Source organism: Chrysemys picta, chromosome 20 (assembly GCF_011386835.1).
Source record: "Chrysemys picta bellii isolate R12L10 chromosome 20, ASM1138683v2, whole genome shotgun sequence".
In the NCBI taxonomy this organism is placed as follows: domain Eukaryota; kingdom Metazoa; phylum Chordata; order Testudines; family Emydidae; genus Chrysemys; species Chrysemys picta.
Window position 1 is genome coordinate 21312821 of NC_088810.1, and position 27215 is coordinate 21340035.

The 27215-nt window shown below is 58.1% G+C and overlaps 1 protein-coding gene across 2 annotated transcripts; it reads left to right on the top strand.

Moving 5' to 3' along the window:
• Positions 1–604: 604 nt before the first annotated feature.
• LOC101947471 (dnaJ homolog subfamily A member 1) lies at positions 605–12157 on the top strand. Of its 2 annotated transcripts, none has more exons than XM_005310945.4 (8): positions 605–725; positions 5146–5294; positions 5376–5565; positions 7112–7216; positions 7989–8216; positions 8343–8573; positions 9783–9883; positions 10708–12157. In XM_005310945.4, the coding sequence occupies exons 2-8, from the start codon at positions 5163–5165 to the stop codon at positions 10933–10935; spliced, it is 1215 nt and encodes a 404-aa protein (XP_005311002.1). In that variant the 5' UTR covers positions 605–725; positions 5146–5162; the 3' UTR covers positions 10936–12157. The 2 variants fall into 2 exon arrangements, with proteins under 2 accessions (XP_005311002.1, XP_065430575.1); XM_065574503.1 differs by having other exon boundaries at positions 660–721.
• The last annotated feature ends 15058 nt before the right edge of the window (positions 12158–27215 follow it).

The window sequence follows — 27215 nt, forward strand, 5'->3', positions numbered from 1 at the left end:
TTCCCCTCTTCTCCATCCCTCCTTCCTCCTCCCCTTTCCCCTCCCCCTCTTCTTCCTCCCTCCTTTCCCCTCCCCCTCTTCTTCCTCCCTCCCTATCCTTTCTCCTGCCCCTCTCCTTCCTCCCTTTCCCCTCCCTTCCTCCTCTTCTTACCCTCCCCCCCACTTCCTTCCCCCTCCCTCCCCTCTCTCTTCCCCCTTCCTCCCCTTCCCCTCTTCCTCTCCTTTCCCCTCCCTCTCTCCCTCCCTCCCCTTCCCCCTCCTCCCCCCTTCTCCCTCCCACGTCCCCTGCTCCGGGCAGAGTTTGAAATTGCCACCCTTCCATGCGATTGGCGGACACTATCCAGCCGTCTCACCAATCAGAGCAGCGCATGCCCCTGGCGGGGCGGGACTGCATCCAAGGGCTGGGGCGCATGCGGCAGGGAGAGAGGCCAGCCCGGCAGCCAATCAGGGAAGGGAGGAGGCGGGGTCCCGCGCTCCCCGCGGGGGCAGGGTGGGAGGCGGGAGCCCAGTCGGAACGCCAGCCAATGGGTGGCTGGAGGGGAGGGGGCGGGGCCGGCCCCTTCCTGGGGGCGGGGCTCGGGTGGAACGCGGGCCAATGGGCGATGCGGGCGCGTGAGGGGCGTGTCCCGGGGCTGGGCTGCAGCCAATGGGTGGGGAGGGGGCGTGTCCGGGCTTCCAGAGAGTTCGGACGGAGAAGGGTGGAAGAAGCTGAAGACTGTCGGTGGGTGAGTTACGGGGGGATTCCCGGATGCCTGGGTCCCTTCCCCCCACCCCGTCATGGACGGCGGCTCCCGGGTAGCCCTCCTCGGACGCCTGGGTCCCTTCCCCCCATCGTCGGTACCCCCCGGACGCCTGGGTCCCTCCTTCCCCCCCCCGGATGCCTGGGTCCCTCTCCCCCCTCCCGGGTCTGCGATCCCCGAGTAGCCCTCCCCGGACGCCTGGGTCCCTCCCCTCCCCCCTCCCGGGTCTGCGATCCCCGAGTAGCCCTCCCCGGACGCCTGGGTCCCTCCTTCCCCCCCCCCCCCCCCGGACGCCTGGGTTCCTCCCCTCCCCCCTCCCGGGTCTGCGATCCCCGAGTAGCCCTCCCCGGACGCCTGGGTCCCTCCCCTCACCCCCCCCTCCCCACTCCCGGGTCTGCGATCCCCGAGTAGCCCTCCCCGGACGCCTGGGTCCTTCTCCCGTGGGAGCCGCGGGGTTCACCCCCACCCCCAAACATTCTCCCACCCCGTGGATTTACACCCACCCCAGGGACTGATGTGCTTCTCCCCGCTGGGAGACCCAGAGACCAGCCCTCCCACCCCTCCTTTCCCGGACGCCTGGGTTCTTTCCCCACCTTAGAGACTGATACCCTGTTGGGAGAAATCCTAGACAGCCCCCTGGTTGCCTGGGTTACTCCCCCAGCCCAGGGATTGATTGGCCAGTCCCTAGATGCCTGAGTCCCTCCCCCATCTCAGGGTCCATGCGTCCCCCCCACACCCCGCGAGGTAGGGTCAGGGCTGTGTCACCCCAGAGATCAGCACCCCACGCTAAGGGCGGCTGGGAGAAGTAGGGCAGCCCCACCCTTCCCCAGGTGCTGCAGGGTGGAACGCCATCACCCTCCCTGTTGGCACCCTGAGCAGAGAGGCCAATGTCCAAATGGGCCAGGGGGACTGAGCGCCCTTCCAGGGTCAGGGATGGGGCTGGTTGGTGCTACCCCTGCTCCGTTTGCCTAGAAGATTCATTCTTCACCAGTGCCTCCCCTCCCCCTGACCCTAAATCCACTGGTGCTCCAGCCCCGTCTCTGAAGTACCCACAGCGGGTTCTTCATAGGGCTCGTCTTCACTGCAGAGTTACCTCGAGTTAGTTAACTTCCCTCTAAGTTGACAGCCCTGGAAACGGAGATCTTTCGTTCATCTTCAGAAACGATACAGGACGGCTGGCGCCAGTCCGTGCTTCCCCATGCTGTCCTGTTAGCATCTCCCCCATGACCCCTGCCCTGTCTTGCCCTTGCTCTCTCTGCTGAGACCGCCAATTAAGAAATGCTTTTGTACTGTGGTGTCGCTTCCCATTTGAAACTAGAATAAGGCCTGGGCTAGGCACACAGTTGCCCCTGTTTAATTAAAGGTGCATTTTTAAGCAGTTTTAGTTAAACCGGTGTAACTGCGTGCGAACTCTCTTATATTGGTTTCGCTTTGGTAGGTTTACATGCATGAGTTAAACTGACATAGCCAATTTTAAACCAATATAAGTGGGTCCATAGAGGGATTTGCACCACCGTGAGTGAGCCTAGCTCAAGTGAGAGCTGTGAAATAACGCGAGCAGAACAGAGTCCCCACTACATCAGCACCACTCCAGCTTCAGCTACCCACCCAGCGTGGGGTTAAAGCACCACTTAACTCGAGCGAAAGATCTTTGTGTGTGGATGGGCGTCAGGTTGGGGGTGATGCTTCAGCTAATGCCGCAGTGAAGTCAAGCCCATAGACTCCACTACAGTGGTATCGGAGGAAAAGGCCCAGCCCCAAATTCTGGCCTGGCCTGATTGAGCTCTTGTGTGCTGCCGGACCCGCTGTGCTTTCTACAGGGCTAGCTGTGCTGCAGGTATTCGGGGTCTCTGTTGTGGAGAGAGAAGGATGTTCTATTCTATTTAGGTTCTTATCTGGCCCTCAGCACCATCGTCTCCGAGCACCTGTTGGCAGAGCTGTCCTAAGATACTCCCAGTGTTACCTTGAAAAAACCCCAACCCCCTGAGTCGAAGGTGCTTTTCCCAGCAGCATCTGCAACACCCTCTGCTTTCATTTGGACAGACTTTTCCAGCCATTAAAGCTACAAAGGAAAAACACCCAAGTATGAACAAAGCAGCCCCGTGTGCCTGAGTCTGCAGACAGACCGCTCCTCGCTGGGGCTGGGAGCTTTGCTGACCCTGTAATTAACAAAATTCCGGTCAGTTTCACAACTGCTGTTCAGAGCCCTGTGTGGGTGATCTGGATGTGCTACTGCCCAGAAGAGCGCTGAGGACCAGCAGAAGTGCAGTAACTATTTATGGAGGAAGGGAACCCTAGAAACAGAGGCAGGGGGTGGGGGGGACAGTAGTGAAGACCCTCCCCACTTGCAGTAGACAAGAGGCTCTGGCGTGAGGAGAAGAGAGCAAACTCCTTCCAGCAAGTGGAGGACGGTGGAGCTTTGATCTTATTAGTCGTCTGCTAGCCCGAGGCTGTTACACCCCAGCAGGGTCCAGGGACAGCACCCTGCTGAAACTGCCGACAACTGAGAATTGCCAGGCCCGTCACCAGGGCGTTGATCCTGCAGCCTCACCATCATTCGTACCTAGCCCTGGGCAAGCCAGTTTAACCTGTCCGTGGTGAATCTTCCAACATCTGGCCCCAGTTGTTGTGGAAGGAAGCTGGTAGCCCGCGCTGCCGTCTCTTTGCCCTTTAAACTGTGTTTCAAAATGGCTGAAGTTGGCACGGGTCTAACCCTGCTAGGGAGGGGGCTTCACATGGACTTGGAAGATTGCACTGGTGCCAAGCCGGTTTCAATTGGTCCAAACCAAGGTTCCAGCTGCAGCCTTTAGGATAAGAGCATGAGCTCAGGAATGCGCTGTGTGCATTGGATGGGTGGGGGTCAAGGGAACAGATCACGCTGGCTTCAGACTTACCCTGTCCAAGCTACTGGGCGTGTAACTTACACCATGCCCTTCACCTCCTCAGGCATCCTGGGCCGGGGATCTGGAACAAGGGCACAGATCTGGGAATCCCACGAACTCGGTCAAAGTTGGGTTTTGTCTGATCTGGGAGCGGGTCCAGAAGCACTGCAGGGTCTGAGCCTGCCAGCAGCTGAGCATCTCCTGGGAACTAGTGAGCACCCTCAGCGCCTGTGGACTTCCGGAGCAGCTGAGGGTGCTCGTCCCCCCTCGGCAGGCGTTCAGCTCCTTACAGAATCAGGCAACAAAGTGTGCCGGTGCTGCGTTATTCAACCCTCTTTGGTAACCTAATCGCAATGGAGTTTCCAGCGCCCAGGGTCAGCTGCATTGCTCCTCGGTGCTGTCAGCGGAGCTGACTTAGGCCAGTCTGCTGCTAGCAGTCAAGGTGGTCCGCTTTTTTAATGACCTGAGCCAAGAACCTTTTCCACTGGCCAACGCTAAACAGGCTTAGCTGCCCTGGTTTGGAGGGGAGGGGAGCTGGGCAAGAAGCGTGGGGAGGGATTAAATAGGGGAACACGGAAGGGAGGGGTGTCCCCATTCTGAGCCTTCTTCACACTCAACACGCCATACCCCGGTGCTTAAAGGCACAGGCCACGGTAATCCAGATGCTGTCTGTTTCCAGCATATTGCCAAGGATGGGGACGAGTTGGGTTGATAAGAGGGTCTGGAGCCTTTCGCCGCTAGATAACGTCCTCCGTTAGCCCTGGTCCCTAGTGATTCCTGCCTGGCGGCTCGTGTCGGCAGTAAATTCGGAGAGGGACTTATTGTAGTTCCCAGCGGGCAGATATCCGTGCTGTCAAAACCACCGTCGCCACCGGCATTAACTGGGAGATTTCCAAGCCAGAAGTAGGGGCTGCGCAGAGGTTTTCGGGGGCAAAATCTGAAACGGAGGCTCGGGGCCAGAGTGAACCCGCAGTGGTGGCTTGGTTCCTGTTCTGTAGGGCTGGACCCAGCTTCCCGCTCCGGGGTCGTTCCATGTGGGGTCGCAGTGCCACTCGGGTTTGGCCCAGCCGTGACCGCAGATCCACGGGGCAGGGGGCATGTTCTGCTGTCTGGATAAACAGAGGATTCCAGCCTCCAGGGCTCTTAATCCTGCCACTAGCACTAGAGTCCTATTTGTGGGTATGTTCCCTGCCTGGGGCAGTAACCTAGGACTTGGGAGTCCTGGGTTCGATTCCCAGCTTTGCCACCTTGAGCGAGTCCCTTAGCCGCTCCGTGCCTCGGTTTCCCCATTGGTACCATGGGGATAATAGCACAGCCCTGCCTCACGGGGGTTAAAGATTTTGAGGTGCTCAGATACTGCAGCGTTGGGGGCCATATGGGTTTCCTAGGCTGGTATATAGTCTGTCAGGCCTATTCGAATGGGTGCAGCAGTTCGGGGGAGCCAGCGGCTACGCGCGGCACTGGCACGGTGGCCTTGGACTGGCGGGGTCCCTCTTTGAACCCACTTTCTCCTCCTCCACCAGCACATCAGAGGGGAAAGATGGTGAAAGAAACGGGCTACTACGACCTCTTGGGCGTCAAGCCGGGCGCCACCTTGGACGAGATCAAGCGAGCGTACCGGCGGCTGGCGCTGAAATACCATCCCGACAAGAACCCCAGCGAAGGAGAGCGGGTAGGTAAAGAGGGCAGCGACCCCTTTGCGCCGCTCACCCGCTGGGACAGGCAGCGTCTCTAACCCTCTCCCCTTCCCCAGTTCAAGCAGATCTCGCAAGCCTACGAGGTGCTGTCGGACACCCAAAAGAGGGCGCTGTATGACCGGGGCGGGGAGCGGGCCATGAAAGAAGGCGGCACTGGAGGCCGAGGAGGATTTGGGTCCCCGATGGACATATTCAACATGTTCTTCGGAGGCGGGGTGCGGATGCCTGGCCGGCCAGAGAGGAGAGGTACCTGGGATGGGTTGCTGGGACACAGGGCTTCATGCTGATTGCAGGGGATGGGCTCATCCATGCTAGAGATCAGGGTTAAGCTTTCAGGTCTTCCTGTTCAAGGGAGACGGTGGGGGTCTGGCTCTGGGAGCCCCCCGGCGGCTCAGGTCCTGCAGCAAGAGGCTGCATTGATGTTGTGTATTGTCCCTGCTGAAGGCAAGCTAAGAAAGGATAAGTGAGTCCAGATTTATTCTACTGAGGTGGGGGGGAGTGTCTTAGGCAGTGAGGTCTCCCCACAGCCACTTTGGGTTGTGATCTGGTCCTGCGTTAAACTGGGGTGCTGCAGAGAGAGGCGTTGGCAAGTCAGTGGAGGGCTCTCTTCCCCTGGAATTCTCACGGAACCGGTCCCTCCGTGTAGCTCTAGGGGGCGCTGTGTTGCCGGGAGTGACCCCTTTACAAACGAGGCCCTAGCCCTTCATCTTCATTACAGCCCCATAGCCATTCCCACTCAGATAATTACATCCTGACTCTCTACATTGCCCCGGGGCTTTCAGTTAACTACAGGGTGTGAAGGAGAAGGGGCCGCTCTGTATTAATGTATAAAGACCGTGTGACCTGATCATGGGAAATGATTACTGTGTGACGACACCCATATGTTTACTGGCTGCATAGGTGGGTCTGTTTAACAGCAGGGTTGTTGGGAACCATGGTAGGGAACAGGGGTTCCAGATCAAACCCCACCCAGTGAACAGGAAGTGAAGAAACAAACCCCGCGCTAGTAGTCATGAAGATGCTGAAGTTATCCAGCTATCTCGCTAGGGCTGGGAACTGACAAATCACTATGGTCTAGAGAGTGGGGGGTGGGGGAGGGCAGTTGCCAGTGAGTTGTTTGGAGAAGAGGCCAAGATGGAGACATGGGTCCTGCAAAGCAACTGGGCCTTCCTCAGTTTCCAGGGGCTGATAAGCCTTGGAGGAAGACGGATGTGCAGATTGACTCTTTATTGGGTTAAAATCCTCCCTCCCTCTCCTGCTTTGCTGTTACGATTGAACAATTCTTTGTTTTACGAAAGTTGTCTGGTCTCTGTATTGACTGGCTCCCGAAGGGAAGAATTGCATGGGCCAAACCCAGCCAGGCCTGCTATCAGGGTAGCCCAGGTACCCGGGCCAAGAGTGGAAGAGGTCTGTCACCTGTAGGGGTGAACTCAGACTGGAGAGGGTCCTGTAACTGTGACAGGACGGTTTTGATACTAAGCTCTTGCGTGACATTATATAGCTGTTCAACAGTTGCCTCCTTCCATCCCCAGAGGTGGCTGCATTTCAGTGCTGGGTGAGTGATCCCTGCGCAGCATTGCTCTTCGCTGTTGAACAGTTGCTACTTTCCACCTCAGAGGTGGCTGCCTTTCTGGGTTGGGCAAAGCGTTCCCGGTATGTACTTAGCTTGTAAAGCTCTTCTAAGGCACTCTGGAGATGGCTTTAGGTGAGGGGAGACTGCTGTCCCTGTGGGGCATCGGGAGGGGAGCCATGTCCTTGATCGGAGTCTGATCTCTCTCTGTCCTGTGGTCAGGAAAGACAGTGGTGCATCCGCTCTCGGTGACCCTGGAGGATCTGTACAACGGCACCACCCGAAAGCTGTCCCTGCAGAAGAACGTCATCTGCAGCAAGTGCAACGGTGCGTGAGCCACGGGCTCTGGGTCTGGGGCCCCGCATCTTATTTCAATGTGAAAAGTCAGGTGGGACACCTAGCTCCGCCCCCTCCAATCTCCAGCCAATGAGGAACAGGAAGGGCGGAGCCTATTGGGACTTCCTCTTTCCCATGTGCATTTCAAAGTTCCCTCTGGCAGCCATGTGACCTTGATTTGGGGGTGGGGCTGTAATGGGAGGCGGGGCTCGGGGGGCCTGATCCCACACTCTCTCAAGCGCAGCCCTGCCGCGGCTGCTTCCCGCTGAGTTTCACCCTCAGATTATGGAGACTCCGCTGTGGGGGTATGGAGAGGAAGCTTGGTCCAGGGGCCGGAGCAAGGGGCTGGGAGTCAAGACTCAGGTTCTGTTCTTGGCTCCAGGAGGGGAGTGTGACCTAGTGGAGGGGAGTCAGGACTCCTGGGTTCTGTTCCTGGGTCAGAGAAGTGGGGGCTAGTGGATAGAGCAGGGGACTGGGAGTCAGGACTCCTGGGTTCTATCCCCAGCTCTGCCAAAATCACTGCACCAGATGGGCATCGCCGGGCACTGGGGATGAGGATTTTGCTCCACCCCTTCTCTCCTCCGCCAAGAGATCCCTGGCTGGTACCTCCCGTCCCCCATGAGGGGATGTAAGCTGGAGACGATGCGAGAGCTTCGCCCCGAAGCTGCTGCTGTGTAGCTCCGCCTCACATCTCCTGGCTCAGAGACGAGCCCCCAGGCCTGCACTGACGCCCTCGGCCTTGTCTCTCCTCCCTTGTCCGCAGGCTGCGGGGTCCGGGAGGGCGTCGACAGCAGGTGCCCCAAGTGCCACGGCACCGGCATGGAGTTTCACGTCCACCAGTTGGGGCCCAGCATGATCCAGCAGATACAGACCATGTGCTCGCAATGCCAGGGCCAGGGCGAGTGGGTCCGGCCCCTCGATCGCTGCCTCACCTGCAACGGCAGGCGGGTGGTGCGAGAGAAGAAGATCTTGAACGTCCACCTGGACAGAGGTGAGGCCAGGGCGCTGTCTGGATCGAGAGAGGGTTGAGTCCGGCCCTGGGGAGCCAGGACAGGCACTTGGAGAACTAGCCTGGGGGGTGATCCGGGGCGCCGAGTTATCAGTGTTGATTTTGCAGGCATGCAGGACGGGCAGAGGATCACGTTCCACGAGGAAGGGGACCAGGTGCCCGGCCTAGAGCCCGGGGACGTGGTCATCGTCCTGGATCAGAAGGAGCACCCCGTCTTCCAGCGCATTGGCAACAACCTGGTCCTCCGAAAGGAAATCAGCCTGGTGGATGCTCTGTGCGGCTTCAGGCAAGTTGTCCGCACTCTGGACAACAGGCCCCTGCTCGTCTCCTCGCAGCTTGGTGAGTCGGCAACCCAGAGCAGTCAGGACTCCTGGGTTCTGTTCCTGGGAGGGGAGTACTTAGAGCAGGGGAGACTGGACACCAGGACTCCTGGGTTCTGTTCCCAAGTCTGGGAGGGGCCTCATGGGTTAGAGCAGGGGGGACTGGACACAAGGATTCCTGGGTTCTATTCCCAAGTCTGGGAGGGGTCTAGTGGGTTAGAGCAGGGGAGACTGGACACCAGGACTCCTGGGTTCTGTTCCCAAGTCTGGGAGGGGCCTCATGGGTTAGAGCAGGGGGGACTGGTCACCAGGACTCCTGGGTTCTGTTCCCAAGTCTGGGAGGGATGTGGGGTCTAGTGGGTTAGAGCAGGGGGGACTGGACACCAGGACTCCTGGGTTCTATTCCCAAGTCTGGGAGGGGTCTAGTGGGTTAGACCAGGGGGGACTGGTCACCAGGACTCCTGGGTTCTGTTCCCAAGTCTGGGAAGGATGTGGGGTCTAGTGGGTTAGAGCAGGGGGGACTGGACACCAGGACTCCTGGGTTCTATTCCCAAGTCTGGGAGGGGTCTAGTGGGTTAGACCAGGGGGGACTGGACACCAGGACTCCTGGGTTCTATTCCCACCTCTGCCACTGACCTGCTTTGTGACTTTGGGTAAGCCACTTCCCCTCACGGTGTCTGTTTCCCTACCTGTAGCGTGAGGGTGATATCCGCCCCCTCTGGACAGACCTGACCTTTATTTGTTTGTGTGCCCATCACCATGACATCTGGTCACGTGACTCAGATTAAATGCAACCACAGGGAATCAATAATATACCCTGTAGACAGCCCCTAGGTAGCCCAGGGATGGCCCAGACCCCAACACGTGTTGGACCCAAAAGATGCCTCCTTTGAAGGTCAGTCAAGCAAAGCCCTGCAGCGGGGAGCCCCCCACCACACAGACCATGGTGGGGGGCTCATCTAGGGACCTCCCCAAACTCCCCAGCCCCTTGAATGTCCCGTTCTGGGCATCTCCCTAGCACCTCTTGAGCACAGCCTGCCAAGGTGGGACCCTGATGCGGTCCCTTGGGCTCACTGCCGTTAGGGGGACGCCGGCTGGAGCCCAGCAAGCCAGGGGCCGTGCAGGGAGCTGTCCCAACCCTACGAGGCTACAGGCATGTGGGTTTCCAAACCAGCGTCCCGCACAGGGGCTGAAACCACCTGGCTTTCTTTAACCCCCGCCCGCGCAGGTGACGTCATCCGGCCGGGATCCGTGAAGTGCGTCCCTAACGAGGGCATGCCCGTCTACAGAAACCCCGCCCAGAAGGGCCGGCTCATCATACACTTCCAGGTGAGGGGCGGGGCAGGTACCTTCCAAGGGAGCCCACGGGGCTGATCCCCAGCGGGGGTGTCAGTGGCCCGAGCCCCGTTGATGGCCCCATGCCGGTTCACACCAGCTGAGGACCCTGAGCTCCGCAGCAATGGAACGACCGGCTGCCCCCAAAGAGACGCCCAGCCAACCCCATCCAGGCTTGAGAGGGTTTTGCCTCCTGTCTCGATCCGCCCTACACCAAGCGGCAGCCACCGTCTGGGGGCTGAGATGCAGAGACTGGGGAGCGGGGATCTATTCCCAGCTCTGATACCTCTCACAAAGCACCCACCAGCCTTGCACGGGGCTCTGTAACCATGATTAGCCCCTCCCTATGTGGATCTGGGACCCAGAGCCACGCCTGGAAGGGGCCGTCCGTTCCGAGCATCTGGGGAGAAGCAGGGCGGAGCCAAGTTAATGGGAAGATCAGAGAAGCAATCAGGGCTGGGCGGAGCAGCAGCGTCTCTGGCTTAGATCCGTGACCGGTGAGGACGGTGGGCTATAGCCCCTGGTGACTCTTTGTCTCCCTCTAGTGCCCGGTTCACATAAGAGGCTTATGAGTCACCTGCTGCCTCCAGCTACTAGACTTCAGTGCTTTGGTTGTGGACGTAGCTTTTAGGTGGACACATCGTGGGTTCATTGACTCATTCGGGGGTCGTTTCCATCAGGAGGGAGGACGAGAACGGAGCCGGGGCTGTTGGGGTGATGTTGATGACAGCTCTTGCTGTCAGGGACTTTCCCACCCTCCCTGCACCGTGGGCCCTCTGTCCTGGACGTCCTTCCACATCTCGCTTTGCGTCCCCCAGGTGAGATTCCCAGAGCCAGGCTGGCTCTCCCCGGACCGTCTCCGCCAGCTCCGCACTTTCTTCCCCCCCCAAGAAGAGGTCATGGCGACGGAGGACATGCAGGAGGTGGAACTGAACGACTACTTCTCCCAGCCGGGACACTGGTGGCAACCCCACGCCGGCGAGGCCTACCACGAAGACGACTTCGAGGAGGCCTCGCGCCCGCACGTCCAGTGCCACACGTCGTAGCCCCCCTCCTCCCCCCCAGGCGGCCGCCCCCTCCCTGGAGCAGGGCGGGGCGAGGGGGGCGGTTCAGAAGGTCGTGCGGTTCAGGGATGTAAATAGTTAACGCTGACACCGGTCCAGTTCGGCAGAACTAGCGTAGCTCCGGCCTGGCTCGGTCGGTCCCCGGGGGGCGCCACTGAGCCCCTCATCCTGCCAGCACGCACTCAAGGGCTTAGGCTCCAGCTAACAGTAGTCGCTGCCTCCGAGGAGCGTAGTGGTGTGAAAGGGTCCCTGGGCACAGTGCCTCAGGATCAATGTCTACAGGGATCATTCACCACTGTCGCTCTGGGGGCCTGATTCTCATTCACACCGAAGCCCCTTTAGGCCCCAATAAGGAGGCCTTAAAGTGGGGGTAACCGTACCCCGCGCCCACAGGCGGGCCCCTTTTGTGCTGCCTGAGCGGCGTCAAAGAACCTTAGTTGTCCTCGAGAATCGGGTCCTTGGGTTTAAACCCCTTCCAGATTCTCCACTCAGCCCCGTGGGAATTTGACCAGCTTTAGTTAACGTGCCGTTTTTGCAGGAAAGCCTCGTGCCGTTACGCGACCTGCCCCGGGCGTTTTGCTTCCTCCTCTGCCTTGGGTGGACTGTGCGGCTTCCCCGCTTGGGCTGCAAAGACGCGCTCGCTCGCTCTAGAGATCTTCTTTTGCACATTTAAGCGAAAGGGGCTGTTTTCCCGGGGAGGGAATGTCAGGGACTTTTTAAACAAAGCCGGTTTTCCTCCGCTTGGAAAACGCCAGCAGCTTCGCAAAGACACGTCTGTCCGCTTGGGTTTTCCATTGACTCGCGTTCCCTTAGCACGTAACAGGATGTGGAAAGAATTCTGAGGAGTCAGTGGCACTTAACTACAAATCATCCCCAACCTGGAATCAGATCCGCCCGGGAGGAGGTCTAGGGGCCAAGATCTAGTCCGAGGAGCCTGGGTCTGCTTCGTGGATCTCTACCGCCGATCTGGTCGGTAGCACTGAAATCCCAGGCCTTGATTCCCAAGTGCCCTGCCCTGTTGTGGTTTACGCCAGCGCATAGTCGGCGCAGAATCTGGATCAGAACCAGTGTAAACGCACCAGGCGTAGGGCAATGAATCAGTCCTGCCCGCAGGCGTTTGGGGATTGTAGCGCCATCTACTGGTAGTCCTGAGCTATGCGCTATCCCAGAATAAAACATGGCTCAGCTGTTCCTTTCAAGGTCATACAGTTGCTTTTTCTTTTCATTGGACGGAGAGGGCTCTTAATGCTTCTTGGTTTTAATCGCCTTCCTTTCTCGTCTGTCCGGGTCGTGGTGCGTTCTGCTGGTTCACCTTGGGTCTGTCCAGTTAGCTGAACTTTTTACAATGCAAAATACCGTTGCGTTTACTTCTCACCCCTGTGCCAGGCACTCCGCTTCTGCCATCACTCCCAGGTTAATGCGTCCGCCCCACTGGAATCTGCCACGCCGTTCACAGGAGCAGAGGCTGCCGCTCATTAATGCTGAAGGCTGATTTGTGCTGCCACCTTCTCGCTGAAATGTTAGAGGTGGTTAAGGAGTGGGTCCTGAAGGTCCCCCACTGAGGTTCATGGGCTGGGAGAGGACCTAAGCAGTAGACCTGATGTTTGATAGTCCATCAGTACCTGGTAGCAGAATGCAAGAGAGTATGGTTGAGTGGTTAGAGCAGGCAGTTGGGAGGCAGAAAATGTGGCTTCTGTTTCCAGCTCTGCCGCTGTGACTTCAGCAAGGCCCTGCCTCAGTTTCCCCAGCTGTAAAGTGGAGATCATGCCTACATCGCAGGGGTGAGCTGAGAGACTTGTCTCCCTCCTTGGACGGCAGGAGCAAAGTGTGGAGTCTTCTCAGGAAACCTCCCTGCCCAGCTCACGGTACAAACCCTGCGCTCTCAACTCCCCTGAAACTGGCCCCAAGCACTTCCTCTTGCTGCCACAACTGATCAGCAGAGAGATCTGTTTGTGGCACTCTTCTTCCTGCAGTCACCACGGGAAGCCACGACCCAGAGCACAGAGTACTGTCCCCGCAGCAGACGGAAGGAAGACAGCAGTCCTGCGGCACCATTTCTTGCAACTTCCTGTGAAGCAGCCAGCACTGGCCACTGTGAGAGACAGGCTACCGGATAGATGGATTCTGGGTCTGCGCCAGCCTGGCAGTTCTTGTGTGCCACGGGGCAAGCTGAATGTTAAGTGAAAGCAACATCTGGGTTGAGGATTTAAACCGTCAGCCAGGAGGGGCCACAGGGGAGTTTTGCTCGAGCAGCGACTGTGTTCTGGACCAGGGGATTAAACACACAAAAGTATTGGCCTAGGGTGAGGGCACTTGGGACATACGGAGAGCTCCCACCATGGTTAAGTCAGGTATGTGGCTCCTCTTTTATGTAGACTATGGTACATCCCGAACCATAGTGGTTAGGAAAAGCGCCGCATGCAGTGGTGCTGACTTGATTCTGCTGCCGGGGCCTGGAGCTCTCTCTCTGAATCCGACACTTCCAGTCAGCCCAGGGGGGATCTGAGAGTCAAGCTGGTGATTCTTTGTCTTGTGCATCGTCTCTGGTGAAAGTTCTTCCAGGCCCTTCGGGGGCGCCTGTGCAGCCCAGGGGGGATCTGAGAGTCAAGCTGGTGCATCTTTGTCTTGTGCATCGTCTCTGGTGAAAGTTCTTCCAGGCCCTTCGGGGGCGCCTGTGCAGCTGGGTGAACAAGACTCGCGTCTAGCTCCCCTGCTGGGCTCTGGGGTTAATGAGAGTTCAAAGGGCTGCTCTGAACTGTCTGCTGTCTGCAGGCCTTGTGGCATGCCAGGAGCAGAGCCGATGAGTAGAGACCAGGCTGTTGCACACTCCCTTCAGGCCAGTCCAGTCGCTTCATCTGCCCTTTCAAGATGAACAATCCCCCGCCGCTCCCCCTGGGCAGTGACACCTGCTGTGGCACCCACCCCCCATCCTGCACTCCATGGAGCCAGTCTCCACTGCAGGGGCAGAAACTCCCAAACCGGCTTGGAACGGGGGAAGCTTATCTTTGCTAAACTACCTCCCCACAGGGTGTGACGCCCCTGGCTCGGGATTGCATGTTTCCTCCAGGGAGGGAGCGCTGCCTAGTGGTTACACCAGGGGCTGAGAGTCAGGAGGCCTGGGTCCTATCCCAAGCTCTGGAAAGGGCTGGGTGGGTGTTAGTGGTTAGAGCAGGAGATTGGACTCCTGTCCTGATAGGGCGGAGCCTGTCCTGATAGGGCGGAGCCAGCCCTGGCTTTGATCCCTCCCTACACCTAGACAGATCCCTCTTCACCTAGGAACCAGTGCGCCTCCCACCCCGCCCCAGGGTGCCCTCGGGCAATGGCAAACCCACCTCATTGGCAAGTGAGATTCTGAAACAGGCTCGCCAGGGTGCAGCTGACAAGTTCAGGCTGCTGTCACACCCTGTAATTAGATGGGGGGGGGGCAAGGCCTTAGCCCCAGGGTTCTCAGCTTGGGGGGTCACGAGAGGTGTCAGGGGATCAAAGCTCAAGGGAGAGGCTGGGCTGGGGGCATAGGCACCTTTATCCAGATGTCAGCTGCCCCCAGCGCGTTTGGGGAGGGTCTGTGTCCTCGGTGCACACAGATGACAGCCCCGCTGTGGCCACTCGTGTCCAGGCCAGGTTTATGCTCAGGCAGAGGATACAGGGTACAAACCTTGCTAATTATCTCAGGGCTGTTCCCTCCCCCCGGGACCCTTTGCACCAGCTCTGGCAGCGTAAAAGGGCCAGGGCGATTCACACTTGCTGTGAGGCCCCTGGGCTGGCAGAGCAGTGGGGGGGAAAAGGGACCTGGACAATGAGACTCGGGCCCGTCTGCTTAACTTTCTTTAGTCCGTTTCTTTCTTCACTCAAAGCCTAAATTGGGCTCCAGGAAGTAGCGGGGGCAGGGGGGGTTTCTTTCCTTTTTGCACAGAAGGGAGTTTTTAAAAAAACTAATTTATTTTTGAAAGTATTTTAAATTGGTGTCTGTCTGTCTGTCTGTCTATTTTTTTTTTCTTTTGGGAAACTTTGTACATGGCATTAAAAGCAAACCCGAGTCTGACCAGAGGCAGTGTCTGCTGCTTTATTTCAACTCAGTCGGGAACAGGCCTTGCGGGTTAAGATCCAGGACGGGGGAGCCCCGCTGCTGGGGATCTGTTCCTGGTTCTACAGCGGCTGGACCCCGGGGCTTCATTCTGTCTCTGGAGCCTGAAATTGAGCCAGAGGGTCCACGGGGGGTGGGGAGGACACAGCCTGCCCTGCCTTGGCTTGGGCTGTATCTGCCCTTTATTATATTTGTATAGAGGCATGAAGGGCTGACCCAGGAGTAAATTCATGGGCTGCCTGTTGAGAGCTGAGTCAGAGAGGCAGGGCGATGGGGGAGGACATCCATCCTTCCTTCGCCAGCTCCGGCATTTTCTTCCCTAAGGAAGGAGCATGGCCTAGCGGGCAGGGCACGGGCCTCGTATTCCCCGCTCTGCCATTTGCCTGCTGGGTGATCCTGAGTAAAACACCGTGCCTCAGTTTCCCCATCTGTAAAACGGGGAGGACAACACCGCCCTCCTTTGCAAAGCCCTTTGAGATGTACTGCTCAGCGGTACGTAAGAGCTCGGGATTGGCCTTCTGAGGTCTCTAGGTCAGACAGTGGGTTGTTGATGCCAGGCTGGTAGGCTTTGAAGTGCTGTTAATTAACCTTGGAAACCTCTCAAGTCTGCTCTGCCCTGTTTGCTTCACCGCGGCTTTGGAGGTTGCAGACGTGGCTCGTGGAATTACTCTGGGAAAGGCAAGGGGTGGAGGTTGGCCCCAAAGACTGTTTCTCCGTAGTGTCCCCTGGGCATTTGAGTTAAGCATTAGTAACAAGAGTTTTTAAGCCAAGAACGGGCCAAATCCCTGCCGGGTTTCACTTGATTCTTTTCTCTGATGTCAAACCAGGCAGCCGTAGTCGTTTGAGTTTCCCTGATCACTTCTAATGTGAGGCCAGATCTGAATGTCCCATAAAGCCCCCTGGGCCTGGCTTGTCTGATTGGACGGTGAGCGCTTCGGCACAGGGCCGGTCTCTGGCTATATGGATGTACAGCCCCTAGCAAACTGGGGGAGCCTAGGCGCTACCGTAAGACACACCATAGTCGTACTTACATCCTAAACCTCCTGCCGTCTTGTACTCTGTGCTACTGCCTCTCAACTGTGAAGGTTTACACCCCGGGTAGTAAATCCATCTGGCTGGTCTAATCACCCACAGCGAAGTGTCACGGTGCAATGGATCAAGTGTCTGAAAGCCGGGGGGCGGGAGAGAGGGTTTAGTTAGTGTGCAAGACCAAGGCAAGGAAAGAGAAAATGACTTTGTGCTATTAATTCTGGGGTGGATTAAGAGGAGTGTCGTATGTAAGAGCCGGGAGGTAATTGTCCGGCTCTGCTCAGCGCCAGCGAGGGTTCTGCTGGAAAACTGGCCAGTTCTGGGCACCAAGAAAGATGTGGTCAAACTGGAGAGGCCAGAGGAGAGCGACAACCACGAGTGGTTTAGAAAGCGTGACCTGGGAGGCTGGGTTGAAAGGTCTGGTCGTGTTTCTAGAGCAGGGAAGGCTGCGGCGAGGGACAGGAGAAGTCTTCACATGGATGAAAGGTTGTTATGGAGGAGGGTGAGCTATTGTTCTCCACCGAGCGTGGTACGGCCCTGCACCGGCCCTGCACAGGAGATCTGGGTTCTGTCACCCCTTCTGCCACTGCCGCGCTGTGTGATCTGGGGCTCTCCCCGGAAAAGCGTCATCCCTTGGTCCAATTCCTGTCGCTGCTGGGGGAGCTTGGGCAGTCACTTCCCAGCCCTGTGCCTTGGTTTCCCCATCTGTAAAATGGGGCTAAAGGAGCTAGGTAAGATTATTATTCAGTTTTTCCTAAAGGGAAGAACCCCACTGCTTGGGGTATTTAAAACCAGACGGCAGAGAACAGTACAATCACAGGGCACAGCCTGCCTGGGATGGGAGTTGGGGCCTCATTTCTAGTTCTGGGTCAGATGAGGATCTGAAATTACATTCAGGTCCAGCGGGGAGCTAGTACATTGTACCATCTCCTCCATCTTTAGCATGAGCATGGCTGTAACCAGAGCTTCGATTCTCCTCTGTGATGGCCAGACCCAGCGGGCCGGGCACGTGGAGCCAAGGGATATGAAAACGTGGCAGGATTCCTTCCACCCGAGTAGAATCCAGCTCCTCTCCCAGTTCCATTGACTCCTGCCCGGTCCAAAACTGGTGATAGAGGAGACACCATTCCAGGACTGGCTGCGCCTCTGGTCTCTCTCAGGCATTAGCCGTGCTTACTGGGCAGGTCCCAGCGGGTTCTGCTCTCTGCAAGTCGGGGACAGCGGTGAACGGACTGAACAAACAGCCGGCTGGAATTAGAGTGGTGTTTCAGCTTCACACGAGGAGCAAAGCCGCAGAGGGAAAGGATTTTAAAGCCACAAACAGTCCAGCTGACCTATAAGCTTCCCCGCCCCCCTGATGCTGACCCCGGTAAACTCACCTAACTCCTTCAGCCCCCTAACAACGGGGCATGGGTCAGTCACCGCTCCCCAGAAATGGCCGCCTACCTTAGAGAGGGCGTCCCACTTTTTACCCAGCCCAAGTTCTTTGTTCTCTCAGTTTGCAGACCAGGGCCCTGCGACTCAAAACCCCAGTTCAGGGAGCTCAACAGGTGGTCAAGCCGCCTTCCCCGACCCCTCCACAGTGGCCCATTGTCCTGTAGCAACCCGCCGGGGTTTGCTGTAGCGTGTCTTGTCTACAGCCCCTGTGTCCCCTTCCTCTTTGGTGCCCAACAGCCTTGTTGATTGAACCCCGTCGAGTGACCCAATTAAACTGTATGTTGAGCCATCACAGAGCAGCCCCACAGCTGTCACAATAGGGTTTTCTTCTTCGTCGGCATCTTCATTAATTGCAGCTAATTAAATGATGCGGCACGCCCACCTCCCTGCTCGGGATGGCAGAGAGCTGGAGGAATATGAGTCAGTGATGTCTACACCCCTCTTGGAAATGAGTCAGCGGCATTCGCCTCGTTTCACAGATGGGGAAACTGAGGCACACCACCCACCCTAAGGCCGCCCAGTAAATCGGTGGCAGAGGCAGGCATGGAACCCAGGAGTCCTGATTCCCAGGCCCCTGGTCTTACCATTAGTCACCTTCTGTCCATACAGAAAAGCTGCAACAGCTACCAAGCCGCCCATGGGTGCATGGATTTCGCCACTGCCTGCTTGGTGGGTGCTGTACCTTCCAGCAGCCGGTGCTTGCCAGCCACAGCCACCAGAGGGCAGCATTACCTCAGCAATGGGGGATTGAGGGGGTTTAGCAGGGAGCTGGGGCCCCTGACTACAATGCACAGATCAGGTGGGGTGGGGGGTAGAGAGGGCCTTGGCTGGGGGGGGCATCCTGAAAATCTTTCATGCAGCATCATGCTGCACCCACTCATTCTTTGGGGGGGGGGGGGCATGGGCATGCATGCACCCCAAGAGTGGCCTCGGCAGGGTGGCGTTTTGCAGCCGTGCACCCGCTAAGCCCCTGTGCGGAGAACAATGTGTGGCACACCTGCATTGGGATTAAAAACAACGAGGCGTCCGGTGGCACCGTAACGACTAACAGATTTATTTGGGGCAAAGCGTGCGTGGGTAAAAAAAACCCCACTTCTTCAGAGGCAGGCGTTGGGCTAATGCCCCCATGTGTGGGGTGTTTTTGCCGGCTGATAGTCCCCGATGCGGGGTGATGCTTGGTGAACCCAAACCAGCCCTGACCCTGGCAGGGGTTTGCCCAAACTGGTCTTTAAAAAAATAAATAAATAAACTCTCAGTGTCGGGCAGACCATACCTGCCCTTGGCCGCCGAGTCCGGCGCATACCGACCCTTAGGGTGAGCAAGAGTGTCTTAACGCGCCTGTGCTGTGGCTTGCCCCCATTCCTCCCTGGCCCGTCCCCATTTTGCCCCTAAATTCAGATCTGGCCTAGTCAACAAGGGGGGATGACAGAAGGTTGCTGGCTGGCGTGGGCCAGCGGTCCAGCGCTCTCTAGTTAGCAGGGCTATTGGCTTGGCATCGCGAAGGGGCGGTGCAGCGCTGTGGGGGGACACCGGGGAGGGGCTGTGGGTCCAGCTTGAGGGGCAGTGATGGGCGCCCCGGACTAGCCGAGCAGGTTGGGACTTAGGGGTTTGAGTGGCGCTGGCAGAGCTGAGCTGTGCCCCAGGCACCACAAGCAAAGAGCCTGACCGCCGTGCTCTGCAGTATGCCAGCGACCCGTGCAACGCCCCACACGCCCGGTGATGGGCACGCACGACTGCCGGGACGTTAGCTAGCGAGGTGAAGCGGAGACGCGAGCCGGGCCCACAAAGGGAACTGGGCTCATTTGCCAGCCCGTTCCCTACCCGCAGAACCACGCCGCGCCAGGAGTTCGTTTCTTTGCCTCGCTACCCCCCGGGGAATTCTGCTTGGCTTTCCATGCAGGCCGAGCACCCCGGGGGCATGTGTGTGTGTGTGTGGGGGGGTATAAATAACAGGGGCTGCCCCCCACGGCCGCATACCAGGCCTGGAATAGAAGGTCACACAGCAACTCGCCCGCCGACCCCGCCCAGCGGGTGCTGACAGCCCCGGCGCTGACTGATGGCCGGGCGCGCGGGGCTGGCTGAGAGCCGTGCTATATATACTGCACCGGGGCCTGCAGCTGCAGCGGCAGCTGGGGTGTGGGGCAGAGGCAGCGCTGTGGGGAGTGGGAGGCGAGGACTGGCGTAGCAGAGGAAGGGGCCGCAGGGGCGGGATTGAGGGGCAGCGGAAGAGACAGGCCAGGGCCGAGGGCGCTATGGGGTGAGGTTAAAGGGCATTGGGGGAGGCGACGCGGGTGCAGGGAGGTCAGGCCTGGAATAGCTGGGGGCAGAGGATCAGAATTGAGAGGCATTGGCAGAGCTGTGGGGGTGAGCCTCAGGGCTGGAATAGCGGGGGGCAGCTGTAGATTGGGTTTAGGGGCAGGGGGGCAGGCCTGGAATAGCGGGGCTGGGATTGAAGGGGGGGGCCGGCAGGACTGGAACAGCAGCTGTGGGTCAAACAAGCTGCAGCGATTCCCTCCCTCAAGAGCAGGACCCAGGGAGTGGGAGGCAGCACTCGGCGGGCTGCCAGGGACAGTGATTGACACCAGACACTGCTGGGGGAGTGAGGGGGCGAGGGGAAGAAGGCGGATGGGTGAGAAAAGACCCAGGGTCTCCCTCCTTGCAGCCAGGAGAACAATGCTGGCCAGGTGCCAGGGCCCGCAGGGAAGAAAGGGAGCAAGACCAGTTGGGGCTGGTTGGGGGGTAGCACTGAGACGGAGGAGGGGGCGGGGCAGGACTCCTGGGTTCTATTCCTAGTTCTCCACGGGGCGGGAGCTGGTGTCTGATGATTACAGCAGAGGACTCAGAAACAGGATTCCTGCGTTCCTGTCTCCATTCTGGGAGGGGAGTCGGGCCAAGTTGTGAGCGCTGGGCATGGAACCCAGGAGTCCTGACTCCCAGCCTCCTTCCAGCTCTAATCCATGAGACGCTCCCCCCTCCCACGACCTGTCCAGAGTCAGGAATGGAACCCAGGAGTCCTGGCTCCCAGCCCACCCCCAATCCACGAGCCTCACCCAGAGCTGAGAATGGAACCCAGGAGTCCTGGCTCCCTGGCATTGCGAGCCCAGAGCTGGGGCCGGGCGCCTGCCCCTCCTGCTGCCGCTGCACCCCGGGGACCCCGGTTCGCTTTCTCCCAGCAAGCGGGCTCAGACCCCGGGCGACCCACAGGCGCACCCTTCCTCGCCGGCTCAGCCCCCTGCGCGCTGGAACTGATCATGCCACTGGCCAAACACCGCACAGCATAGGCGGGGGAGAAGGGGAATCGTGAGCGGGGGGGCTACCTCTGCCCATCATGTCTCTTTGGGGGTGGGGGCAACTTCTCTTGCAAGACATAAGGGGTTATGAGCCAAGTGATCATGAGAAGAGGGGCTGGAGTCAGGGTGGCCTTTCCCCCCTTGGGGGCTGCTACAGCCAGGAATGCCACAGGTGTAGCAAATCTCGAATTCTCAGCTCTGGTGGGGAAACCCAGCTGGCTCCAGGAGGCTGGGAAGGCGCAATGCAGGCGTGTAACGAGTCTGTCGTTCTCAGCTGGGGGGGGGGGGGATTGGAGCTGGTCCCAGGATCAACGTTGTTCTCAGAGGTGGCTCTGAGATCAGAAACGAATGAGGGTTCAGAGCCTAAACCCCAATATGGGTCCCACCCCACCCCCACCCCCCGGAGCTGGGCACCCCTGGGATTCGGCTGAGGTCACAATCTAGGAATTTGGGGAAGGGAAGGGAGACCAGGATCCGGGTTCTGTCCAGATCCTAGCAGACACCAGGCCAGAAACCAGTAGAGGTGTGGATACTTACTAAGCCCCCATGGTGAGGGGGCAGCTTGCGTAGGACGTGGCTACACAGAGATGTCACCTGTCCTGTGCCTTCTTTTAATTCACCCCAGCCCCAGATGCTCAGAAACACCCCCCAGTCCCCCGGCCTGTAAAACACACATGACCAGCTCACTCAAAACCAAGCACACACACACACAGACATGTCAAGGGCGTGTCTATGCCAGATGCGACGGGGTCACTGGTCACTGGCGTGCTGCTGGAAGGGGGAGGTTTGGATCTTGGCCGGCAGGAAGGAGGGGTGCAGCTGGCACTGGGCAAATTTGTGGTGGCGTGAGTGAAATTCTGGTAAGTGAATCGCCAGCGTGGATCAGACCGGCGGTCCAGCTAATCCGGTATCCTGTCTCTGGGCGGCCAACGCCCGCGGAAGGTGTGAGAACCCCACAGTTTCAATCTCCCCCCAACCCCCCTCCCTCTCATTCTGATCTCCAATAGAGCTCAGTTTAAGCCCTGACACAAGAAATTCAATATCCCGTCTACAACTGCGTCCTCATGAATTATAAATCTAGCTAGCTTTGCTCGCCATGTAAATGCCCAGTTCCTTTTTAAAATCTGATTACGTTCTTTGCCTCAATGCCATCCAGTGGCAATGCGTTCCCCAGGCCCCACTGGGTGAAGAGGTCGTTCCTTTGGTCAGTTTTGAACTTGCTGCCTTTTCCTTCCAGGGATTGACCACTCATTTGCTTGATGGGTTTCCCTGGCCACCCTCTGGGTTGCTTATTAGAGTGGTTCTCTCTGCCTTTGATCCTGATCCAGATTGCGGGGCGAATGGCTGCGTTTGGATTCTCCGGCTGCCTGGGAAAAAGAACCGTGGGCCTTTCGGCGGGGTCGTGAGTCGCTCGCAGCCCCTTCCAGGAATGCCGGCCCCATTCCTGGGCAGGCAGCGTGACTGGCAGGACAAAGGGAGAGGGGCCGAGAGAGGGAGACATCAGAGAGAGGCCCCCGCTAATGGGAACGCGGCCGCGCTGAACTCCTGGGTTCTATTCACGCGTTCCCCAGCTGAACTATTGACCTGCCTGGCCCATCCTCGGCCGTGCCAGGCTGCAGGCTCCTCCGGCCAGGGGCTTTGTCATCAGCAAGCTCTCCCCAGAACGCCCTTTGTCAGGGCGGCACCTTGAGTCACGCCAGCCCGGCCCGGCCCCGGGGCTGAGATTACGAGGTGTCGCAACAGCGTGGCTTGGGACGCCGCCTGCACGCCTCCCCCGCCGCCACCCCGAGCCTCTCGCCACACTCGGCCCGGCTGAGCGACTACCCCGGCACGCAGGGAGGGGGTCCAGAAGCCCCTTGGGGTAGCCGTGCCACCGCCCTGAGATCACGGGGAAGGGAGGAGCCGAAGGGGAGCCAGCAGGCTCCCCCCCCCCCCCCCCCGGAGCCAAGTGCAACCTGGCCGCCATAGGGCCAGCCCCAGATTTACAGGGCCGGCTAGCAGAAGGGCCTGCTGGGAAAGGCCTACCCAAGCAGTGCGTCTCAGGCAACAGCGACTCGGGGCGCAAAGGCCTGTGGTCTGTGCAGATGCCACCCTGCATTTGGAGCCTTCCCCTGGAGACCAAGGCTGGGCATTTTTGCCTAAGGGAGTGAGGCACCCAGTTCCCATTGACTTGGGCGCCCTACTCCCCTAGGCCCAGACCTAAGCCCTCCCCCCAGCTGACACAGCAGAGCCTTCAGGGGGGTCAGCCTGGCAGCCATGGGGATGGGGGTGAGAGTCCCCCAAAGAAAGAAGCCCTCAGCCCAACCAGTGACCCCTCCCCAGTTGTCTGGTTCTGAGATGCCAGGGAACAAGCTCCTCCCCCCCCCCCCCCACCATGCTGCGAACCTGCTGACACCTCCTACACCTCCCGTCGAGTCCCCCTCCAGGCTTGTCAGCCAACCCCTATAATTAGGCAGAGGGGAGGGACTGAAAACTGGCTGTGCAATTTGGCAGCTGTCCCGGCTCTCGGGGGCGCCATTTTCCTGGGGGCTTCCAAGGCCTCTCCCAAGAATCTTGGCCTGGAATCGGAGCCGCCCCGACGCTCGGCAGCGACAGGTCACCAGGGAGGCAGGGCTGGAGCTGGGGCAAGCTTTGGCAGAGCCAGCCTGGGGCTTGGAGCCATAGGCCGGAGCCCACAAGGGAGGGGCAAGGCTGGTCTTGGGGTCAAAGCCCTGAGCTGGGCAACAGGAGACCTGGGTGAATGTCCCAGCCCCGCTCCTGACTCCATTTGTGCCCTCGGGTGTGTGATTTCCCCTTTCCACAGCCCCAGCCGTGAAGCGGGGCTGATGATACCACCACGACTTCTGGTTCAGATTCCAGTCTCTAGGGGCCCAGGTCCTAAACCATATTTAGGCACCTAACTCCCGTTGAAATCTATAGGAGTTATGCACCTAAATATCTTTGAGGACCTGAACCCATAACTCCAAAGCTAACCCGCCCCAAACCATTTCTACGGTTCACAGACGGGGAGCTAGATACCCACTGGTACAGTTGGCTGGAGTGGTAGTGTTTTGCAACCAGCGGGAAGCTGTAGCCAAATGCTCCCAAAGTTTTGACCCCAAAAGGGAGAAAGGACAGAAGTCCACTAGGTTCAGGACTTCGCTATTGCCATTAATTTGACATGGAAGATGTTGAGATGCTACAGTAGTGGATGATTGTGTAAAACCAACCTAGCTAGACAGAGAGATGCCCCCACAGGATGGGCGGCTGGCTAGATTACCACAGATTAAAGGGATGGGGAGCAGAGCAGAGCTTGGTAACGTTTTTTTGTTCCCACAGCAAAGATTTCATTTCCATCAAGTATCAGAAGGGTAGCCGTGTTAGTCTGGATCTGTAAAAAGCAACAGAGGGTCCTGTGGCACCTTAGAGACTAACAGACGTATTGGAGCAAAAGCTTTCATGGGTGAATACCCACTTCATCAGACCCACGAAAGCTTATGCTCCAATACATCTGTTAATTTCCATTAAAAACGTTCTTCCAAAGTTTCCAGGTTTCTGGTGCGAAACCAAAGCTCCAGACATTGTTGGGTTTCGGCGCATGGGAAATGAAAGGCGTCTTCCAAACCCAGAACATTTTCAGATTGGGGCAGCAATTTGTCTGGGCTCTGTATTCTTGGCAGGAATCAAAACAAGACATTTTTCCAATCTCCCCAAAAACCCAAGGACTTTGGCCAAAAAGGAACATGTCCCCACAAATGTCCATGCTGATGAAAAAAACATTTTTCATTGAAAAAGTGTTTTGAACGAAAAATTTCTCCAGAGCGGGAGAGAGATGAGACTGTGGGTGGAAAGGAGAGCGAGAAAGACACAATTCACACCAACCTAGCCCTCCTACCACACTCCTAGGAAGCCTAGGCTAGAATTTTCGGTTTGCCATCTCTCTCTCTCTCTCGTGTCGTTTAGCAACACAGGCTGGTGTCTCTGGAAGGGGAAAGCTGCGTTGCGGGGAAATGTCTCCTTCTCTAAATGGAGCGAATGTCACAAATGCCTCTCTCCACAGCCTGTCAGGTCACAAGCCATGAGACACTTTCCCCATTTAACTGCCCAGCGAGCCGGCCCGGGCGGATGCTGTCAGACAGGCAGCTCCCTCTGTGTGTGTGTGTGTGTGTGTGTGTGTGTGTGTGTGTGTGTGTGTGTGTGTGTGTGTGTGTGTGTGTGTGTGTGTGTGTGTGTGTGTGTGTGTGTACACACAGGCTCTGCAGAGCAACTGGCATGCAGAGGACGGGGATGTGGGGTCTCCACACAGATAGGCCCTCTTTATCCCACAGAAGCAAGGGAACGTCCTGTACCAGCATGGCCCGGCCTTGACTTGACACCCTGATCTGGCGAGGGGCTGGGCCGGGAGGAGGTGGGAGTGGGTGTCAGAGCCTTTCCCTGGGTTCAAATCCAGTTCAGCCCCTGTGTGACCAGAACACGGCATGATCTTGGGTGACCGAAATTAAATGAGTGCAGCGGGTCTCAGCCCAGCTCCCACTGCAACAGGAGCCCCACAACAACCAGTGGGTGCCAACCTGCCGCCTCGCTGGCCTTGCTAAAGGACTGGACTTGTTTTTTCACGGTGCTGTTTCACAACACCAAGCCCGATGCTTCCCGGATCTAGTATTGCACCACACATTCCCGGCACCCCTTTCCCTGCCACTCCTAGCTGGCGTTACCGGCTCTTGGTTGCTCCACTCGAGGTCAAGGCACAAGCAGGCAAACGAGTCCAGCAGCAACCAGCTAATGAGTGAACGTGGGTAGAAGGCACCATGGCATGAAGGTGCTAGGAACCCAGATCCCTTCTGTTCCTCGTGCCGGTCTGCCCAGTTACAGAACCTTGAGTCATTCGCCTTCCGTTGTGCCAGCTGGGGGGACGGCTAGAGACGGGCTAACAGCTCCTGGGGATAAAATACACATTCCCGTCTCTGCAGGGAAATCCCAGCCAGGATCACACTACACGGGGGTAGAGGGGAGCGGAACAGCCAGCATGAGCCCAGCTAAAGCGGCACGAAGGGCCATGCTCACATTTGACTGTGTCCTGAGCGTCGATCACAACGGCCCTTTGCAGAGCAAATCTGGGCAGAGCTGCTCGGAGGGAGAAACAAGCTAGTCTGGACCCAAGGAGAGAAGAGCTCACACACCCTGGGGGGAGAGCCTGGACCCACGTCGTGTCACCCTGCCCCTCATGCTGTCCCCTACCCCAGTGCAAAGGAACCCCAACCCGGTGGGGTTTTCCACGCGCCGTGCACCGGGACCAAGGACCACACGAGAACCAGCTCCAAACCCAAGTTCTGGTCCTGAGGCGGGTGGGTTTGGGCTTCCCTGTCAAACAGATAGGGACATTGGGTCAGGTGTGTATAGCGACAGGGCTCTCCCAACTTCAGTGGAGCAACCCCTGCTGGGGATCGGGTCAACGGAGTGACGTAGATTGACACCGGCTGCGGGTCTGGCTCTGAGCTAGGTGGATTCACACCAGCTGAGGATCTGGTCCATGCCGTCTCCTCACAGATCTCCCACCCCCAACCTCGCGTTGACTGGCCGTGGGCGCTGGGAGCCGCCACAGACCCTTGGCTGACCTGCCTGGCTGCCAATCTGTTTTTCCTGCAGCCAGCACCACCGCCCAGCTACGCACGGGAATGGGGCCTTGACTCTGATCTCAGTCACCCGGAGGTCAAGAGGGAACGGGTCCATTGGAGGCAATGGAGCCAGGCCAGGGCAAAAGGCCGGGTGAGTGGGAGCAGAATCAGGCCCGGTGGCGTCTAGGACGGTGCCTACGTGCGCATCTTTCCTTGCTGTTTGCTGCGCGGGTGGGTGTCACAGCTGCAGGTGGGACGGATTGCCCACGTGGAGGGCTTGTGTCTGGTGCATAGTTATTTGGGTGGGAGTTTTGTACCCGGGTGTATGTTGGGATGTGTGTGGCTGCACGGTGTAACCCCCCTTGTGCATTCGACTGTGTGTGCGGCTTTAATCGGGGGAATGTTGGAAGGGAACGGGACAGCATGAGTATGTGTGTGAGACGTGCTGTGTATTTCGTTGTATGAGTCTGGGTGTGCATGTTGTGGCTGTGTATATATATATATATATATATATATATACACGTGTGTGTCTTTATTTTTGTGCAATCGGTCTGTCCAGCCTTATTGTCTACATGTGTGGTTGCGTCTCTCTCACTGGGTGGTGTGTACTGTGCCTGGGTGCAGCGTGTGTGTTGCACACATTCTGTGTATTGTGCCCCTTGTCAGGCTGGGGACCGATGCATCCACAGTTTTTTGCAACCCTGGGCTTGCTCTGGCTACAGCTCGCCCACCCCTGTCGCCAGCCCGGCTCATCCCCCGCTCACAGGTTGGAAATTCCCTGGGTCCTGCCATGCGTGAACATTCCCAGAGCGAGCGCACAAGCCACAA

Coding starts and splice junctions, on each gene's coding strand:
- LOC101947471 (XM_005310945.4), top strand. CDS start 5,163: ATGGTGAAAGAAACGGGCTACTACGACCTCTTGGGCGTCAAGCCGGGC. Junction 8,574..9,782: donor GCTCGTCTCCTCGCAGCTTG/GTGAGTCGGCAA, acceptor CCGCCCGCGCAG/GTGACGTCATCCGGCCGGGA. Junction 9,884..10,707: donor GGCTCATCATACACTTCCAG/GTGAGGGGCGGG, acceptor TGCGTCCCCCAG/GTGAGATTCCCAGAGCCAGG.